General features: G+C 39.3%; 1 protein-coding gene and 1 long non-coding RNA gene across 3 annotated transcripts in view; one reads left to right on the top strand and one right to left on the bottom strand.

Moving 5' to 3' along the window:
• Window positions 1-22,370, bottom strand: part of WDPCP (WD repeat containing planar cell polarity effector) — a 306,972-nt gene that overhangs the window by 88,049 nt on the left and 196,553 nt on the right. For both annotated transcript variants that reach the window (XM_075863142.1, XM_075863143.1), the window contains one exon: window positions 18,907-19,009. In XM_075863142.1, the coding sequence (XP_075719257.1) occupies window positions 18,907-19,009 (103 nt within the window). The remainder of the gene's footprint in view (window positions 1-18,906; window positions 19,010-22,370) is intronic.
• The window catches only part of LOC142760163 (uncharacterized), a 31,379-nt gene continuing 16,393 nt past the window's right edge, over window positions 7,385-22,370 (top strand). The window contains exon 1 of the long non-coding RNA XR_012883258.1: window positions 7,385-7,450. This is a non-coding gene — a long non-coding RNA (uncharacterized LOC142760163). The remainder of the gene's footprint in view (window positions 7,451-22,370) is intronic.

Here is a 22,370-nt window from a genome sequence, read left to right as displayed (position 1 = left end):
AGTTACACGCTCCAAATCAACTTGGTGGCTGCATTAAAGACAGCTGTCTTAAATGGTCACCTGTATAAAAGACTCCTGTCCACAGACTCAATTAATCAGTCTGACTCTAACCTCTACAACATGGGCAAGACCAAAGAGCTTTCTAAGGATGTCAGGGACAAGATCATAGACCTGCACAAGGCTGGAATGGGCTACAAAACCATAAGTAAGACACTGGGTGAGAAGGAGACAACTGTTGGTGCAATAGTAAGAAAATGGAAGACATACAAAATGACTGTCAATCGACATCGATCTGGGGCTCCATGCAAAATCTCACCTCGTGGGTTATCCTTGATCCTGAGAAGTCAGCCGAAAACTACACGGGGGGAACTTGTTAATGATCTCAAGGCAGCTGGGACCACAGTCACCAAGAAAACCATTGGTAACACATTACGCCGTAATGGATTAAAATCCTGCAGTGCCCGCAAGGTCCCCCTGCTCAAGAAGGCACATGTACCGGCCCGTCTGACGTTTGCAAATGAACATCTGGATGATTCTGAGAGTGATTGGGAGAAGGTGCTGTGGTCAGATGAGACTAAAATTGAGCTCTTTGGCATTAACTCAACTCGCCGTGTTTGGAGGAAGAGAAATGCTGCCTATAACCCAAAGAACACCGTCGGGGCCACTGTCAAGCATGGAGGTGGAAACATTATGTTTTGGGGGTGTTTCTCTGCTAAGGGCACAGGACTACTTCACCGCATCAATGGGAGAATGGATGGAGCCATGTACCGTCAAATCCTGAGTGACAACCTCCTTCCCTCCACCAGGACATTAAAAATGTCTCGTGGCTGGGTCTTCCAGCACGACAATGACCCGAAACATACAGCCAAGGCAATAAAAGGAGTGGCTCAAAAAGAAGCACATTAAGGTCATGGAGTGGCCTAGCCAGTCTCCAGACCTTAATCCCATCGAAAACTTATGGAGGGAGCTGAAGATCCGAGTTGCCAAGCGACAGCCTCGAAATCTTAATGATTTACAGATGATCTGCAAAGAGGAGTGGGACAAAATTCCATCTAACATGTGTGCAAACCTCATCATCAACTACAAAAAACGTCTGACTGCTGTGCTTGCCAACAAGGGTTTTGCCACCAAGTATTAAATCTTGTTTGCCAAAGGGATCAAATACTTATTTCTCTGTGCACAATGCAAATAAATATATATAATTTTGACTATGTGATTTTCTTTTTTTTTTTTTTTATATAATCTATCTCTCACTGGTAAAATTAACCTAGCCTAAAAATTCTAGACTGTTCATGTCTTTGACAGTGGGCAAACTTACAAAATCAGCAAGGGATCAAGTACTTATTTCCTTCACTGTATGCACGGCACACAGAACGTATGGACGCTGAATGGCATCGGGACCAGTGTTGTGTTCCAAGTTGAAGAGGACCCAGTGCGACGCCCGTATCTGAAGAGGACCAAACTCAGGAGGGTAAGTATATGAATACTGTCAGCTGGGGCTCTGTAGCTAAGCCTATTATGTGTGATACTGTCTGCTGGTGCACTGTTTCTAAGCGTACCATGTGTGATACGATTTGCTTGGGCCCTGTATCTAAGCCTAACAGGCTTGATACTGTCTGCTGGGGACTTGTATCTAAGCCTATCACGTGTGATGCAGTCTGCTGGAACCTTGTATCTAATCCTACCATGTGTGATATTGTCTGCCCGGGGCCCTGCATCTAAGCCTATTATGTGTGATACTGTCTGCTGAGCTGCTGTATCTAATCCTATAACGTGTGATACGGTCTGCTGAGCCGATGCATCTAAGGCCTTCCACACACGAGCGTGTTCGGTGCGTGATATACGGACTCTATGTCGGCAGTATGCAGGGAGGAATGGTACTAGCATCATAGTTGTGTATGATGCCAGGAGTTCCTGCCTCGCTGCCACTGTGTTCGGTTCGGGAATGCAGCCGACATGCGGACCGTATATCACGGATCAAACACGGTCGGGTGAATTAGGTCTAAGCGTATCATGTGTGATACTGTCTAAGGATCCAGCTTATATCGATCACATCTAAGTTCATAACTTAGATGTGATCTACATTAGCTGTATCTAGGTCAGCTGAACTGATGGAATTGACAGAGAGAACGATACAGCTTCTATGTATATAGAATATATAGAAGCTGTATTATAAAAAGTAAAAAAAATAATAATAATAAAATTCAATTAGAAAATTGCTTAAAAACACATTGATTTAGAAAAATAAATAAATCCATTCAAAGGTGTACAAAGCATTTAAAGTGAGTCTAACTTTTCAGGGGACTTTTCATAATAGGCTGCCATATGTGTGTACATGAGGAATAACACTATTTTTATCCATTATACTGTATGACTTGTGTTCTGCATTATTTAGCAGTTTTCCAATATTAAAGGCTCGATCTTGAATTCTCAGTTGTCTCTATGGAGCCTAACTGCCATCATGTCTTCAATACACTGCACACATAGAAGAGGAGAATCCTGCTCTCCTGTCTCTATCAAGCACATACAGTATATAAAGAAGCCAGTGTGGCTGAAAATGCAGCACTGGGTGACATAGAATTCTTACCAGTTGACTGCACCTTTCTCACTCTACTTCTGTTTCCTCCCCCTCCCCCCTCCATAGACTTGTATGGGCAGGCAGTGAAGAGACCCCCCTCCCCATGTTCTGCAGCCCTAATTTCTGCTCTGTAACCAGGGACAGATTTTTGACAACAGGGGGTGGACTATATTACATCAAGGAAGACACCTAGTGGTAGTAAATTCACACAGAATTTGCATGGATAAATCAACTAGATTTTAACAGTAACTAAATTACAAAATTGATCAATATCAGGTATACAATCAGATTAGCATAAGTTGTTTAAAAAGTTAGTGTCCATTTAAAGCTGACACTCTACACTACAAAAATATCTTTATTGCTTTGTTGTGAGATTGTTGCTTCCATTGTTGTGAGGCTAAATCGTGAAAATTTGTGTCACTGTCTAAGTACTTCTGGACTTTCCGTATATAACATTTTCCATTATGTGGGCTCCTCCAAATTACTCCTCATATTCCAGCTTCCTGGACTCCTGTGACATGGGGGTTAGGGAGGGGTTACCTGAAATTGCATTTTAATTTTAAGGTTGGAGTAAGGCTATTTTACTATGTATGTGCTTGAAGAAGAGCCTACTATACCGTAATACTGCACATAGCACAGTATATTGCACATATCTCAGATCTTCCCTAATTAAATGAAATTGGTCATATTGCATTTTGATCAATGGCGCATCCCAACCTAGAAACAATATTAGTGATGTAAAGTTATTGTCAAATACAATAAACCTCTTTCATGCTACACCATACAACTAAAAGCAGGATCTCTGCAGTTAAGAATCATCCTTTGATGTGCCTATAATTATTAGGGGTTTAGTCAAATGTCTTTAGGCAAACCTGCTAAGTAGGAATGTCGAGATCAAAACTGACATTGTGACAGTGCAAGGGAAAATAAATGAATCCAAGCCAAAAACTGTTTGGCATAACAATACAACAAAATCATAAAAGTGTGAACAACATAATTAAAAGGATACATAATCAAAAGTGTGCAACATAGAAAGTCACCAAAACAAACTGCAGTAGGAGCCATCTTATAGGATTGGCCAATGCAGTCTTTTAGACAGGGCGCCCACTTAGGAGAGCATAGTAAGGGGATATCAGTGCTGCACATACTGCAGCAGCTGGATTAGAGTAGAATTTATTCCGATGGTGTTCTGAGCGGGACTTTAATCAATTGCAGAGGGGATTGGAGAGGATTTTGGGAGGGGCAGGGAATTGTTAGCCGCTTAGGTCATAAATAGAAACGGTCCACAATTAGGGGTCAGGCATTACTTCAGCAGAATCGGGAGGAGCATCCACCCCACTCTTTAGTTGCGGAAACTTATTAGCAGGGGATTTCGACCAAATTATTTTGTGCTCATATTGTAATTTATTGGAGTTATTAATTTAAAATATGATTTAAAATAAAGTTTTGTTATCAAGTATTAGGCATAATAAAGTGAAGTGGCTATTTCTATGCCAATATTAATGTTTTATATTTTCATTTATATTCTGTTCTGTATAGTTGATGTGTATTTGTGTGACCTATGATACCATGCAGATCTTTTTGGAGACTATTATTATAATTTATGGAATTTACATTATATTCTATATACATATAGGAACACATTCAGCAAAAATTTATTTGCTGTGTTATGCCTAAAGCAGTGTCTGAGAGAATGGCAGTGAATAACACAAGGATCTAAAGAGAGCTTTCCTGTATCATGCATTACCCTCTTAGATTTTGCACTAACATTATCAGTTTTGCCTTAAGGGTTCATTTAAGACATATAATAAGACTCTATTCATATGGATCTTTTATTCTTTTGAGTGAGAAATGATACAGGAGATGTCTGGCAGCAGCTTGTCCCCTCTACCCATCTTAAAAAAATGCATGCTCATTTCAGTTCAGTGCATGTTTATGGGAGGGTTAGTAGTCATCTAGCTGACAGCCAGGGCCGGCCTTAGGATAGATGGCACCCTATGCAAAATTTTCTTTCAGTGCTCCACCCCATCATAAAAAAAATGCCCCAAAATGCCCCTACACAGTATAATTTCCTTTGTAGTGCCACCACACAGTATAATGCCCTTATACTGTATAACGCCCCTTAATGCCCTCCTCCACAGTATAATGTCCAATTTAGTGCCCCCACAAGCCCTTCTGGTCTAAAGTTGAGGAAGTTGTATCATATGTGTGTCCACAAGCTCCTAGTTTAACTCCAGAAATTGTGTTCTTAAACATGCATCCGCCTCTCGCAGAGTCCTTTAATAGAGTCCTATGGCTACATATCCTTTCATCAGTAAGGGCCATGATACCTTTGCAGTGGTTGAATAAGGTAGCTCAAATATCCAGATTAGAGGAATTGTCCCATATTGCACCGAGAACTGTAAGCAAATATAAAAGAATCTGTTCCGCTTGGCTTTCCTTTCTCCAAGATTTGCGAATCTTTGGAAGATTCGCATCTACTTAGTTGATTCTATCCCCCTTACAGCTGCACTTAAAGCTACACCGATTACGTACACGTATTTACCTTCATATATGTCAATATTTTAATTATAGATTTTGGTTGAGGTATACATATGCTGACAGTTTTCTTATAGACTTGAATTGCTTATTGATCACCTTCGTTGTGAATGTTTATTATGTGTCACTTGTTAGTGTCGGTGTGTGAGAGTGGACACACCGATACTTCAAGGATTTGTGAAATGATAACAATTTATTTCTTCTTTTATTTGTATTGCGTAAGATAAAAATGAATAAAAATATATTTGAAACAATTTAGTGCCCCCACACATTATAATGTCCCCAAGTGCCCCCACAGAATATAAATAATGCCTTGGTGCCTGGAGGCCCAGGGAGCGAGCGGTGGTTTGTTTTAACTTACTATTTGTAGCTTCCAGGCACGCCTTTTTTGTTTCGGCCCGACACTGCACTGAGTCTGACACACATTGCATTGTAATGTCACGTGTCAGTTTTAGTGCAGCGCCGGAGCAGAGAAGAAGCGCCCTGGCCGGAAGGCAGCTGCAGAGTTGCTGGGCCCAGGCGTTTTAGAAATGCAAGGGGAGAGGAGCCAGTGTAACGCCCCCTTCCTCTTGTTGGAGTGATGAGCCCTGTGCGATCGCACGGGTCGCACATCCCTGCTGACAGCTATCTCATGTTTAAAACCAGCCTTAAATGGATATTCCCATCTCAGACATTTATGTCATATCCTGTTTTGGAGATGCTTTGACCCACTCGTCTAGCCATTGCAATTTAGCCCTTGTCAAAGTGGCTCAGATCCTTACAATTGCCCATTTTTCCTGCTTCCAACAAATCCACTTCAAGAACCGAGTGTTCTTGAAGTTGCTGCCTAATATATCCCATCCCATGAAGTGACAATGGACAAAGATAATCAATGTTATGCACTATACCGGTCAGTGGTTTTAATGTTATCCCTGATCAGTGTACATCCCACATTCAATACTTTCTAATACCACCCTTGTACACCTAACTATACATAGCAAAATTGCATTATATCGTGACTAAACTGGTTGTCAGGAGACAAGGTGTCCAATGGTAGTCTCCAGATTATCTACTAGTGCTGCATCTAAATCGTGGTTATCTAATAGTGCAGCATCTAAGTCCGGTATTCTGAAAAGCATACTTGCCACGTGTTTTCACTAAGTGGTCCTAAAAAGCGACAAAGTTCATGCAAATTTTGCATGTCTGCCCATCTTGGGGGAGTTTCCAGGCAGAACCGATGCGGTGCTTACAATTGTCCTGTGATTTGGGATTCAAATGGACATCGGTCTAAAACAAGTTTACACACACTATTACTTTTTTTTTAACAACGTATGACGATCTGTGGTTTGAAAAATTGTGGCAGAGGATTGAAAGAACATTTTCCTTTAGTACAATCCTCACAGTTGGAACAAGGCGCTTCAGTGTTGCCTAGCAAAGGCTCTTACATTTATCAATTGAGCCACTCATGACTTTTCAGGTATGTTCACACTGGGTGGATTAGCTGCGGATTTTCCACAACGGATTTCAATGATTGGAGCAGCAGCACAATGGATGAAATGTGAACAAATTTTATCCACATGCTGCAGAAAAAAATCTGTTCAGAAAATGTTCATAAATTGAGTTTTTTTTTAAATCCGCATGTCAACTTATACTGCAGAATTACTGCACTTTTGATGCATTTTTCCCTTACTTAATTCAATAGGAAGGTAAAAGCCGTAAAACATAGCAAATGTAGCGACTTTTGCAGTGGAAAAGTTGCGATACTGCCGCAAAAATTAAAAATCTGATAAAAAGACAACCCCATTTCAAGTTTAAATTTAATTAAAAAAAAGTCTATACTTACCCCTCTGGCGTTACATAGTTGATAAGGTTGAAAAAAGACCATCAAGTCCAACCTATAATCCTACCCTGTTAATTCAGAGGAAGGAAAACCTCCGCATGACGTTGATGCCAATTGCCTCATTGGGGAAAAATTCCTCCCTGACTCCAAATATGGAAATCAGAATAAACCCCTGGATTCACATCCCATCTCCAGAATCTAATACTCATAACTTGTAATATTATATTTTTGAAGAAAGGCATCAAGGCCCTTCTTAAACTTGTTCAAAGAATCAACCATCACAATATCCTGAGGCAGAGAGTTCCATAGTCTCACTGCTCTCACAGTATTGTCATAGCAACAGCTTTCTTCCCGGTTTTTCTCTGCGTAGCCTGACCTCCTGGGATGACATTTCATTCCATGTGATTCATACAGCCAATCACAGGCTGTAGCTGTCACATTGGCTGCAGCATCATCACAGGAGGCCGGGCTGCACGGAGAACAGAAGGAAGCATCACTATGGAAACGTCAGCGAGGTAAGTATTGGCTTTTATTTCCAGCTCTGATTTTCGAAGCACCGATTCCGGCCACAAAATCTGCACCACAATTTTGTTCCATGTGGGTTCTAGGACGGATATGCTTTGTACTTTTATGCAGCATACCCAACCTGTGTGAGCTAAGTGAACATACCTGTAACACGAGCTATGAATTTTATCTCTCATCTTCTCCTTCATTCATGCTATACAATTATTGTTACAATCGCTGTTACAATCGCTTGAAAATAAGCAAATTGTAACAGCAATTGCCCAGAGTAAACGGGCATTTAGCTCTGCATTTACATGCAAAGATATATTGCTAGGATGGGAAAAACAATCATGTTCTCATCAAAACAGAATTAACTTCTGCTACTCAGAACGGCATTCCCTTCCAGTTATTGTTTTCTTAGTGATTAGGAACTTTGTGCTGTAGATCCGCTGTGTTGCGCTGTATTGCTTTTATGACGACGATTCGTCATTCTAATTGAACTACGATGGCCGTGTAAACGAGCCCCGATCAATGATTCAGCTCGTTGATCTGCGCTCGTTTGCTAGTATGGGGGAGAGCGCTCGTTACTACGATTGCTCGTCTCCATACATTTTTATCATGTCGGCAGCACTTCTCCCTATTTACACAGGAAGATGTGCTGCCGACAACAATAATAGTTTCTGCATTTAAAACGATACAATCAGCTGATGAACGAGAGTTTACACGGGGCAATTATCGGGTACGAGCATTCTGTGAACACTCGTTTGCCCAATAATTGGCCGGAGTACAACAATAAGGACCAATACTTTTAACTGAAAATAAAATTATTCCTTTCTTTTTTTTTTACAAAAACACACAAAAGGTTAAAGCCGTATTTTTTTTAATGTGTTTGGTCATGTATATTCAAAAAGGTCAAGTCGTTATATTATAAGAAAAAACATATATAAGCAGAATTCCGCTTTCCAGGAAACTTCAAACCCTGATATTTTAAAATGATAGTTACTTTGTGAGATGCTTATGTGAAAAATAACAAGAGTCAAGGCCGGCTGCTTTAGGGAGCTTAAAACACTTTCAAAATTAGTCTTTACATTATTCAACACATTACTGTGATATTATGTAAAACCAAAGTCTGATGCAGAAGTCTTTGCACCGGCTCTTATGAAACATAATGCTGGAAGCCAGTGTTAAGCTTACATTTAATAAGTTCCAATTCGGGCCATATGAGGTGAATTTCACATCCAAAAGTATTCTGCACCTTTGGCTTCTCATTGTGAGCCTTAGGCACTGTCAGGGCTGGCATCTGGCCTAGAGGGCGCTTAATGCCATACTCTAGAGACATTTGAGCAGAAGAGGAAGGAGGAAGAATATCCAGTAGTCAGTTACTTAAGGCCAAGCTTTATTGTATGTTCTATGCATCCCATAGTCTGATCTATTTTGTATAGGCATGAATACCTGTAAATAATACTACATGCCATTAAAGTTATATAAATATACAAATATAATTAGCAAGGAGAAGAATGTGTCCAGGGAAGTATAAAGAAGTGACACACAAAAACATAAGTCAAAACAAAAGACTTCTCTTATCCTGCTGCTCGGAAAAAAGCTTTGAAACAAAATTGTGACCGGTTTCCTGAGGCAGGTTATGGGGAGAAATAAAAGGAGGTATGAACTCATTGTACACTGGACCGTAGCAGACAATGTAGGTTTTGAAAATGTCCCATCTGTCACCTAAAGGTGTGGTCTCGTTTATCATTTTCATAGGGAATTCTCAGTTATCAGAGGGGCACCTCTGTTCAGAACGGGGACACTTTATGATCGGTTCAATGTCAAGGGCCCCTTCTAACAAGGATATAGGACAACCCTTTTAATAACAATATACTAATCTTCACATAAATCCCAATAGTTACATCTTAATGGACCAACAAAAACAAAGATATAGGTCATGTAAAGGGCTGCCACCTAGCTGGGAGATGACTGGACTGATACAAGAAGGTCAGTGCTGTTATTAAAACATGCTGTTCACGCTCTGGAAGCTCTCCCCTTACTGTGATCGGATGCCGCACTTTGCTCTGCCTGAAAATAGAGAGAACTCTGTGGCCGCGATTGAACATTCCTCCATCCCTCCCCGCTCTGGTCTCTGTAAGGATGGGTTCACATGTTGCGGTAGTGTGAAACCAAACTGACAAATGGGTATGTTTATGGCAAAGGAATATATAAAGGCATAAATCGTAACACAAAAATAATTTTTATTCCAACAAATGTACCACATGTACAAAATTGAAAAGCATTTAAAACAGCCAAAACAGTACCCCCCCCCCACCCATCAACATACGTAGCTAGTAGAAGATAAATTTAAATGGGTACTAAATACCGAATCATAACACTAGATTCACACAAGCATGTTCGGTCCGTAAAGGACGGAACGTATTTCGGCCGCAAGTCCCAGACCGAACACACTGGAGGGAGCCGGACTCCTAGCATCATAGTTATGTATGACACTAGGAGTCCCTGTCTGTCCGTGGAACTACTGTCCCGTACTGAAAACATGATTACAGTATGGGACAGTTGTCCCGCAGCGAAGCAGGGACTCCTAGCGTCGTACATAACTATGATGCTAGGAGCCCGGCTCCCTGCAGTGTGTTCGGTCCGGGACTTGCAGCCGAAATACGTTCCATCCATTACGGACCGAACATGCTCATGTGAATCCAGCCTAAGAAGTGTGTGAAGCGTGGTATCCAAGTAGGGGTAAGGGGAACTGAAAGCCCCACGCGTATCGCCACAATGTTTGTATCACCCCTAAAGAAGCCACATTGTGGCGATGCGCGTGGGGCTTTCAGTTCCCCTCTCCCCTACTTGGATACCACGCTTCACACACTTCTTACGCTTCGGTATTTATTACTCATTTCAATTTATCGTCTACTAGCTACGTATGTGGAGGGGTTTGGGTGTACTGTTTGGCCGCTTATCAGGGTGGCTAACCCCCGCATCAGAATTTACTTTTAGCATGTGTTTGCTATTTTAAATGCTTTTAAAATTTGTACATGTGGTACGTTTGTTGGAATAAAAATAATTTTTGTGTTATTCTTTATGCCTTTATATATTTCTTTGCCATATACATACCCATTTGTCAGCTTGGCTTTGCAGAGTATGTGGCAATATTTGTGTGGTGCCCGCCGGGGATAGATGTTGCGGTAGTGTGCCGCACAGTTTTTACAAGTGAAATATGTTATTAAGAGGTGTTTCACATGTAAAAAATGCGCAGCCGTTGCAAAATCGTCGTAATTCGAGGTAAAATGTGAAATTTATAATGTGTGAACCATGCCTTATCAGTGCAGGGAAGACACATCATATTCAGCTACCTGTAACCGGAGATTTTGCTGAAGCCTTGGTAGGTGAGTAACCACTAGACTTTACCACACTAGACCATCAGGGATATTTAAATTAACGCCTTTCTCTGGGAGGATTACAATATCCCCTTCCCTGCCCTAGACCAGCTGGCATGCTGATATTAACCCCTCATTGCCTTAGACAACTAGTGAAGCACAAGTGTAGCAAATATTACCCCTTACTGCCCTAGACCACTAGGGATGCTGAGATTAACCGCTTACTGCCTGAGACTACGAGGGATGCTACCACACTAGACCATAAGGGATGCTTACATTATTTTTACGCTCTAGACGACCTGGAACGCCTACTTCCACCCCTCACTACCCTAGACCAGCAGGGATTTTTGCATGGATCTCTTCAATAAACTAAACCACGAAGGATGTTAGCATTGAAACCTTCAGTACGTAGACCACCAGTAAAGCTGGAATTACCCCTAAACTTCTCTAAATATCTTTATACTAGGGCTGTTGGTATTAACCCTTCCACCACCCTAGACCTCAGGTATATTAGATAAGACACAGCAGGGGCCCAATGTGGTCATCATAAAGTGCAATTAAATGCAAAAAAACAATTATTAATGAAGTAAAAATGTTATGCGTTTTATGACGGGTTATGTACTACTATTGTGGCAGGTATTGAAGTAATTGAATTGAATTATTGAATATTCCTATCATTTATTTGCATCAGTGATCAGAATAGTAGATATTAAATACTGTATGTTAAAAAAGCTTTGAAGTTCTATAGATATATACTTAAACGTAATAATAAATTAAATCCACAGAAGTAGGATGTGGCATTATTCTTGTTTAGGCAAGCTCTACTCTAGGCTTTTCCTTCCAAGGACTATGGACACATCATTACAAGTGAGACATTTGTAATGTCATTTCACACTAGCTAAAGAGATAGCACTTCACAGCATGACTCCAAAGTAGGAAGAATTTATCTGCTTTTCTCGTTACAACAAAAATCCCTTTTGGGTGAAAACTATTGATTTGAAGGTTAAATAAATTCATCTCACTGGGCTCGTGTGTAATTTAAAGTAAGTTGGCCTTGGGAATCTTTCAACATTTTTAACATGCACTGTTCACTTGAGTTTTTATCAAGGAAATAACATACAAACTCCCTGGAGTTTTTATTTTATTTTACGGTGTGATCATTATTAATTATAGGATTTCTTAATAGGTTATGCCATGTCAATTCCTTGTGGCATGGTTAAGTGACATTTAAATTAACAGGCTATAGTCAACTATGTGAAACGAATGTCCTATACACTGAATGAGGCTTCTGACAAGCAGATTGTGCTTTTTCCATAGGCTAAAGAAATCATGAGAGGTTTTACAATAACCTGCAGGAAAATATGTTAAATCAATTCAATTTGTCCAGACAGTAAATTTAAAGACCGAGATTATGTTAAGAATTTCACATAAAATCCTGAATTTCCTTCTTAAGTAAAAAGATACAAAATAATGATAATGAAAGGAAAAACAATATACATATTATATATATATATATATATATATATATATATATATATATATATATACACACACACACACACACACACACACACACACACTAGTCCTTCTCAATGAATTAAAATATCATCAAAAAGTTCATTTATTTCAGTAATTCAATTCAAAAAGTGAAACTCATATATTACATAGATTCATTACACAAGGAGTGATCTATTTTCAGCATATTTTAATTTTAATGTTGATGAGTATAGCAAACGATTAATGAAAACCCAAAATTTAGTGTCTCAGAAAATTAGAATATTATATAGGCCCAATTTCAAAAATGATATTTAATACCGAGATGTTGGCCTACTGAAAAGTATGTACAGTATATGCCCTCAATACTTGGTCGGGGCTCCTTTTGCATGAATTACTGCATCAATGTGGCGTGGCATGGAGGCGATCAGCCTGTGGCACTGCTGAGGTGTTATGGAAGCCCAGGTTGCTTTGATAGCGGCCTTCAGTTCGTCTGCATTGTTGGGTCTGGCGTCTCTCATCTTCCTCTTGACAATACCCTATAGATTCTCTATGGGGTTTAGGTCAGGCGAGTTTGCTGGCCAATCAAGCGCAGTGATACTGTGGATATTACACCAGGTATTGGTACATTTGGCAGTGTGGGCAGGTGCCAAGTCCTGCTGGAAAATGAAATCAGCATCTCCATAAAGCTTGTCAGCAGAGGGAAGAATGAAGTGCTCGAAAATATACTGGTAGACGCTGCGCTGACTTCGGACTTGATATAAATTTCGGTATTAAAAACCATTTTTTAAATTGGGCTTATATCATATTAAAATTTTCTGAGAGACAAAATTTTGGGTTTTCATTAACAGTTAGCCATAAACTTCAACATTAAAAGAAAAAAATTCTGGAAATAGATCACTCTGTGTGTAATGAATGTATATAATATATGAGATTCACTTTTTGAATTGAATTACTGAAATAAATTAACTGTTTGATGATATTCTGATTCATTGAGGACTAGTATATATATATATATATATATATATATACACATACCTATGGATTTAGAATGGGATGTATACGTTTGTCCATATAGTGTATGAAGATGCACAATATTTACTCAAATACAAAGATAAACATGATATGAACCTGACATTTGCTGCCCTACGTTAACAAGAGGAAAGTAACCTCTTAGAAATCACATTGATGGGGCAAAATAATACAATTGAGATCAATTCATTTAAAAAATCGACAACAGTAAATACTATATAAAAGGCAACATCATGCAATTTACTACTTGCTATTATAAACATACCTGTTGGTGAGCTGATCAGAATAAAAATAAATTGTTAAATTGTGATGATACAAGGTATATACAAAAAGCTGAACACTTATGTAATAGATTGCGTGAAAGACGGTATCCGGCATGGACTCTCAATAGAGCTAAAAATATTGTGGCAAAGTTTAAAAAACAACAAGACACAAATAAAATTAGAGAAACAAAACTTGGTATTCTCTACTACTATATACAGTCCACAATTTAGTAAATTGACCAATATTCTAAAGAAATATAGATTGATACTATACCACAATGAGTATCTAAATAACAGCTTAACAACAGGAGATAAATATGTATCCAAAAAAGCGCCCTCAATAGGTACCATCCTATACCCAAGTCTCTTTACTACTGAAAAAACAAAAAAAACAGCAAAACCTATTGTAAATACTACCATGGCTGCGGCCACAAAAAATTTAGAGATTGTGAACATGCTTGCAAATCACATACATTTACATCTACCTGAAATAATAAAACATACAGTATAAAGAACTATATCAATTGTAATCTCTATATATATATAAAAATGAATTTCCGTTGTCTGATGTCTGTTGCATGTTCTTTATGCACGGCCAAACGACTGTACCAATCTGCACCAAATTTGGCACATAAGTAAATCACGCGCTTCCAAAGGTTTAGACCGGGTTTCATCTCTCTGCGACCAACCGTTCTCGACATATTCACAAAAGCAAATATGACACCACTGGCTTCCACATCAAGGACCTTCCTCCATATCACATGACCCGTATTAGCCAATAGAAGCTTGAAGGTCCTTCATTCTTAGCCTCACTCACATACACACTGTTTTAGACCAGGTTTCCATAACAACCAAGCTATTTTTCTTTACTCTACGTGTAACTCGCCGTAAAAGAACTGTACCTATACTGGATTTGAGCATTCTCATGAATTGAAACACTTTCATACCAGTCATGCCTCCAAAAACGGAACCCTGCACTTAGACGAAAGACTCCTGTGGCAAAGCGCATGGCTGCTGCCCGAGCTGCTGATATCTCTCAACAGAACCAAGCCCGTGGATTTCAGCATTCTCATATATTAAACCCCTTTCAGACCAGTCATGCCTCCAAAAAGAAACCTGCACTTGGACTTTATTGGATATGTCGGCTTCATATCAGTAGAAAATTACGTTTTTAACCACAAACAACAAACAAATAGACCAGTGTGAAGCTGGGTAAGTCTGCTATTCTGTATTATAAAAGTCAATATCTGTTTGTCTGTGCTCTATAGGCATTCAAACGCCTGAAGCATTTGACCCCAAATTTGGTACATCGGGTGTCCAGGAAGGTTTTCGTAAATGTTAGAACCTTGCAGTAGTTCTCTATTATCAGCCATTATAGCGAATGTCTGTTTGTCGTCCTCTATAGGCATCCAAACTCCTGAACTATTTGACCTCAAATTTGGCACATAGGTACATCGGGTGTTCAGGAAGGTTTTCGTAAAGGTCCCGACCTTGCTGCTGTTCTCTGTTATCAGCCATTATCACATGATCACGATCCAATACTATAAAAGCGAATACAGACATTCGCTTTTATAATGAGGATGATTTTATCTGACAGTAACAAGTAGTGCACTTTACAAGATAATCCTAGCTGGGAAGGTACAGGGGAGCGGTTACCCATAGCAACCAATCAGATTACTGATGGCCAGGAGGAAAGCTGCATTACTAGCTGCAGAGACTCCTCTTGCCCAACTGCAAGCTGATCAAATGCGTCATACTGCTGCTCGAGCTGCTGACACTCCTCAGCAAACTCAGCCCCAGCTTTCTCAGCAACAGATCAGACAGGTGGCTCTCAGAAGCACAGAGACTCCTGCCCGAACCCAGGCCAGAAAACAAGCTGATAGAGCACATCATGTTATTCAGCATACTAATGAGTGGGCTTTCATGCGTGATGCGGTTTTCAATTATAATCCAACTATAGTCTATGGCCAACTGGTAATAAAACTGCCAATGTTGTTAATCAACAGGCTCTGTCACAGTCTTAACCCCTTAGTGACCAGCCTATTTTAGGCCCTAATAACCAAGCAATTTTTATTTTTATTTTTCGTTTTTCTATAGTCACATTCAAAGAGATATAACTTTTTTATTTTTCTGTCAACATAGCTGTATGAGGACTTTTTAATGGCACCATTTTGGGGTACATATCATTTTTTGATTAACTTTTATTATTTGTTTTGGGGTGGGGGGGGGAATAGAAAAAACCCTGAAATTCCGCCATTGTCTATGCGTTTTAAATTGACGCCGTTCACTGTGCGGCGTAAATAACACGTTACCTTTATTCTATGGGCCGGTATGATTACAACGATACCATAGATGTATAGATTTTTTATCTTTTTTGTCTCTTGCACAATAAAAACACTTTTGAACAAAAATTATTTGTTTTTGCATCGTCGCTTTCCAAGAGCCGTAATTTTTTTATTTTTCCGTCAATGTAGTGATTTTTTGGGTTTGTTTTTTGTGGGACGAGACATAGTTTTGATTGGTACTGTTTTGGGGTACATGGAACTTATTGATTAACTTTAATTATGACTTTTTTGGGGGGCAATGGAAAAAAATAGCAATTTCGCCATTGTTTTTCTTTTTTTTTTTACGGTGTTCACCTTGCTGTTTAAATTACATATTAACTTTATTGTTTGAGTCATTACGGTCGCAGCGATACCATATATGTGTACTTTTATTTATTTTTTACACTTTTACTAAATAAAACCACTTTTTATGGGAAAATCTTTTTTATTTTTTTTACTGTAATTTTTATTTCACGTGTATTACTTATTTTTTTAGTCCCACTAGGGGACTTTACTATGCGATCTTTAGATCGCTGCTATAATGCTTTGGTATACTTAGTATACCAAAGCATTATTGCTTGTCAGTGTAAGTTTATGTTCACACGGCTTATTTTCATCCATTTTTCGGGCCGTAAACGTCTGAAAAATCGGAAGCAGAAGGCCTCCAAACATCTGCCCATTGTTTTTAATGAGAAAACGGCGTTCTGTTCCAACGTGCCTTTTTTTTTTTTCATAACAGCCGCGAAAAATAAGTGTATGTCACTTCTTGCGCTGTTTTTGGAGCCGATTTTCATTGACTCTATAGAAAAACAGCTCCAAAAACGGACGTAAAAAACGCTGCAAAAAACGTCTGAAAATCAGGAGCTGTTTTCCCTTGAAATAGGCATATGCCCAGGGTAGACCTGGGGGCTTTTATCAGGCTCCTGGCTGCCATGACACCCCATCTGGGGCCCGCGATTGCATTTGCGGGCCGTCGATGGGTGAGAGAGGGATCTCCCTCCCACTGTAAACAAGTTAGATGCCGTGGTCGCTATTGACTGCGGCATTTAACGGGTTGTTCACACAGAGTTTTTTGCAGGCGGAAATTCTGCCTCAAAATTCAGTTTGGAAGTTTGAGGCAGATTTCCGTCTCCCTGCACGCTGATTTTCGCTGCGTTTTTTGCCCGCGGCCATAAAACGCAGCAAAATACGCTTTCTCTGCCTCCCATTAGTCAATGGGAGGTCAGAGGCGTAAACGCCCGAAGATAGGGCATGTCCCTTCTTTCTCCCGGTTTTACCGCTCACGGGAAAAAGACGCCTCCGCCTCCCATTGAAATCAATGGGAGTCATTTTCGGGCCGTTTTTGCGTCAAAAACCTCAGTGTGAACATAGCCTACCTCTGCTAGTACTACTTATATATCGGATATATGCAAAATACTAAACATGCAGTATGAAGATTATACCACTGGAGCTTTAAAAATTAGAAACAGACAAGATCTGTCAGATGCCATCTACCCACAAAATACCAACATATCCTGGCGTCACGTCACTTTGCACAAGCACATAAAGGTGATAAAATGCCTTTTTGTTTCAAGTAATTGTAAGAATTAATAGACGACTTAGGGGAGCAGACCATAGACAAAAGTTACTAAGTAGGAAAACGTACTGGATTTTTATGTTGGAATCTAGAATCCTAAAGGGTCTTAATTTAAGACAAGACCTGAAATATTGTTAACATATAATAATATTATATACATTATATGGGACTAAATAATAACAATAATGTAAAGATGGGTAGACTAACCAAATACGTATGTCCACAAGAAATATGATACAATTAACCCACGAGATCCATTTACGACACACCTGGTAGTTTTTAGCATGTGATCGGATGACACGATTTAAAAAGTATCCGGCCCCTGTTCAGGCATAGGCTATGATAAAGGACCTCGGTCCGAACACATTAGCGTATCCCGTGCGGTAGATTTTAACTTTATTAAATAAATAATACGTTTTATACTACAATCTATGTGGATTTCTATTGTAGGATACTTGTTGTTTGGTTCCCTGTAACGTACCGCTCAGGATTCATCCATGCATGGAAAATGTACATTCCCAAATAACTGAGTATTCTAACGGTGAGCAGACGATCCCTGTCTTTGCTATAATTTTCTTCTCCCGACGGGAACATCGGGAATGACCGCCGGTGGGTTAGCAGTTTAGTAGATGGGATATATTACCATTGTCTATGAGTAGTTTTGCCTCCATGATCATCAGAAAAAGGTAAGCAGAATACACACAAGTCCCTACCTGAACCACCCACCTATGATAAAGGTCCTGCACATGAAGCGCTGTTTATTTTTCTTCACACATAATAGCCCTGGTCTTGTAACGGACACACAGGTGCATGACTTATTACAGTTAACAGTACAATTATCGGAGCTGTGTCTTGTAACGCATCATGCACCTGTGAGATCATCACATGACCAGAACAGACAGAAGTGAAGGAAGACTGCCAATATCCAAGAGCCCCTCTTGCGGACTTATTAAAGGTAAGTTACACTATTGACAAGAATATAACATTGAAGTCCCCGCACAGGCAGCTCCTCTGTGTGCTCTTCCCCCAAGGTTTCCAGTATATTAAATAACAACCATAGGTATGAACATCTAAATTTTTATACATAAAACGGTGATTTTGGCTCAATGGTTGTTGTATTACCTGTACATTACAAAAAAAGCCTATAAAGGAGCACAAACTGGATTACCACAACATAATGTAAAACCATAAATGTAATCCGTTCACTCATATTTTATTCAAAGTGGGTCCGTTCTATATGAAGTCAGGGATCGGCAGGTGGTATTTGAAGCTTATCCCCGCTAATTCTCTTTCCTTAGAAACTAACCAATAACCCCCCACATTTGTAACATTGCAGCAGTACAGAAAAAGTATGGATTCAAAAAAAGAAGCTTTTTAAATAGCATTAATTCTTACCAACTCCAGCGTTTATTGATTCTGCATCTATTTCCTCAGCCTTTTTCTTTGCCACTTTAGCTAGTGCCCATTCACCCTTATCTAGTGCAAGGTAATGGATGTCCTTTGGAAATAAAGCAAAATAAAAGATTAATCTAAAATGAATCCTGGGCGCACAACAAAGAAGAATTTCAAAGAAAAAGAATCTTTTATTGCCCAGATCACAGAACATAGACAGGGCTGATGAACCCACAGTTACGTTTTAATTTTCTCAATTTTCATTCTTCCACGATGCAAATGTATCATCTTACGCACACCTTATCTCCAGCCAGGCAATCAAACACATTTCTGGAAGTAAAAAGCATATATTTTACTTGCCAGCTTATGCTGCACTTTCTGACCAACCTATGCCTTTGAAAAGTCAACTGCTGGAATCTGTAATTTTTGACAAAGACACCTTTGAATATACAGTATATACTATCCAGAATTATGCTATTTCAGACACTTTTAATTGAGTCCCTATGTTAATCTAATGGAACTGCCAGGGACTATGTAATACCATAAAATTGCTTGAATAAATTATTGCAAATTATTTAACTAATTGAACAACAGATTTACCATTGGCGAGCCAAATGGAAATCTAGGCTTGTACATTACGGGACAGCATACAGCAATTACATACTGAGACTGAGCTGTTTTAGGATGGTGTGTGCCTGCTGTGCCAAAAACGGCACCCTGTATTCTTCTGACGGATTCTCAGGGCAATAGCGGATAATAGGATTTATCTGTGGGTGCCGTGCTCTATTATCTGTTCATTTTGTTTAGGCAGGCTACTAAATAATGTAGAGATCTGGTACTCAACAGCTATTATCTATAGGTCATCCAATAACATATTGCACAGAGCAGTCAAAGCTGACACATCAATGTACAATGATCACAGATTGACTTAGGTCTCGGGTACACGACCGTGCCCGCAATCATGGTCCGTGATCACGGGCATGGCCGGTGGCTGACACGTCCTATCTTTTGTGGAGCCTTTCTATGGCACAGACACCTCCCAGTACAGGAAGGTGTCCGTCACCCACAGAAATGAATGGGTCCGTAAATCAACGGTCGTGTGCATGGGGCCTAAGAGAACAAAGAGTGATCATATTTCATTTTCCAAAGATGGATGTCAAAGGTGTCAGAAAACATTTAAAGTAGACCTCTACCTGCAACCTACTTTAACTCCTAAGGACTGAGCATAGTTTGTTGTTAAGAACAGTTTTTGCGTCGCCGCATTAAGGGAGCCATACGTTTTTTATTTTCCCAAAGGCGTAGCTATATGAGGGCTTGTGGAGTTGTATTTCCAATGACACCATTTTGGGGTATGTATAACTTATTAATAAACTTTATTAACTTTTTTTGGGGAGAATGGAAAAAAATAAGCAATTACGCTATTGTTTTTTGCGTTTTTGATACGTCGTTCACTGTTCAGCGTAAATAACGCATAAACTTTATTATACGGGTTGTTACGATTGTGGCGATATCATATATATGTATTTTTTTTAACACTTTTCAAATTTTTTTCTTCTATAAACTTTTTATTTAATTATTTATTTAGTCCCACTAGGGAATATTATAATAGGCATATATCCATTGCAAGCCTGGTTTGTTAGGCTGCCGGCTGCCATGAAAACCCATCAGCGAGGTACTGATGGGGTGACACAGGGAGCCACACACCTATACCTATCCGACTAGATGCAACAGTCGATATTGACTGCGTTATTTCCAATCCCCTCCATCGCAGCAAGATGTCAGCTGTTTATTACAGCCGGCACCTGCTGCAGATGGCGCGGGCACATGACTGTGCCATCCACTGGACATACCATTACGTCCTATAGTGATTAGAAGACCGAACTTAGGACATAATGGCTCGTGTTCATTGGCAGAAACTAGTTAAGTAGTAATAACTAAAAAGGATATGTGATAAATATTTTGCAAGTACCCAGAATTTTTAAAAGGAGTTTTCTCCTCACAGAAAGCTTTGTTTTTAGTAGAAATGTTTTATTACATGTAGACCACTCAGATTTTACATGGACAGCCTGAATCTGCAAGTGAGAGAGCCACTGCCTATTAGCGGCTCTCCACTCTGGCTTAGAGGTGATACAAAATAAAGGACATCTCGATGACATCTACGTGCCCTAATAAAACAGATGAACGGGGGTATTCAAGATCGGACAACACTTTTAAACGGTCACAGAATAGCCACAACTATAGTTCACAGACAGATATAAAACAAAAAGAGAAAAGAACGCCCTTGTTCTTGAAAACCAAAGCTGGGGAACGAAGCTGGAAGACCCCCCATCAATCTGACTTATGGTATATGTGATTGATTTGTCTTAAAAATGTTTACTCTGAGTCTGAACACCCCTAGTATAGGCATTGGCACATTCTTGCAACCTAAAAGCTCCTTTTTTTTTTATTTAAAGGAATTATTTTGTAATTTTGTAACTAAACAAATCAATAAAAAGTATATACACAAGTCAGATCCTGCCACTCGCTGGGTAAAATAAGGATCAGAAAAAAATTGATCAATATAGAATTAAAGTGACATACAGGGTCCATGTACAAGTTGCATCTCAAGGGCATAACATAAAACCCAGATAACACACACACATCCACTCTAACACCTTTGCAGTTAGTGTATCACGATCCCAATGGGTGACCATCTAAGCCTATTCCAGGCTCATCCCTGACTACAACTCATTATTGAGATTGATTTTATTATTAGTTTAAAGCACTATGACTAGTACTATTGAATGAGCAGGTAATATTGTATCCACACTATGTCTGTACTGTTTATTTCAATAAGCCACTAGAAATCTTGGGGTAAATAAATACTTTTTTTTTTTGTAATATAGTTTTATTTATTATAAAATGCTTAAACCTGGTTACAATCAGAACCTCAATTTCTAGAAGCAGGATAATAGTGAAGATGACATGGATTCCTCAACGGGCATGGAACAGATAGAACAGTGGAGTACCCATAAAAAAGGGTAAAGCAATGGATATCATGCAGTGACGTTGTCAGAATGGTGAGAGGTGAGAAAAAAAATAAAAGGTGAGAGTATGTACAATATTACATGATAAACAGGTGATGACAAGACAAACCGGAAACCAGATCATAATTAGGATGTGTAATGAATGCCAGAAGTTCTGAGGTGGTGACCCAGAGCAAGATAAGAAGTCACACATGACATAGAAAAAAAAATATTAACACTTGATGATCTGACACACCTCAATATGAATAAACATGAAAGAGTTGTTTGCTATAAAACCATTAGAAATTCATATACAGAGCAAAACATAATCAATGTAATGTCAATCACAGTCTACGGCTAGAACACTAATATCCGTTGGCTCAAATTGAAGCTGTAATATGGCCATATATACTGTATATACCAAATCGTAATGAAAAACAGTTCCCTTTTAAGGTGGCCATC

This window comes from Rhinoderma darwinii, chromosome 4 (genome assembly GCF_050947455.1).
Source record: "Rhinoderma darwinii isolate aRhiDar2 chromosome 4, aRhiDar2.hap1, whole genome shotgun sequence".
Classification (NCBI taxonomy): Eukaryota; Metazoa; Chordata; class Amphibia; order Anura; family Rhinodermatidae; genus Rhinoderma; species Rhinoderma darwinii.
This window is presented reverse-complemented; position numbering and strand designations above follow the sequence as displayed.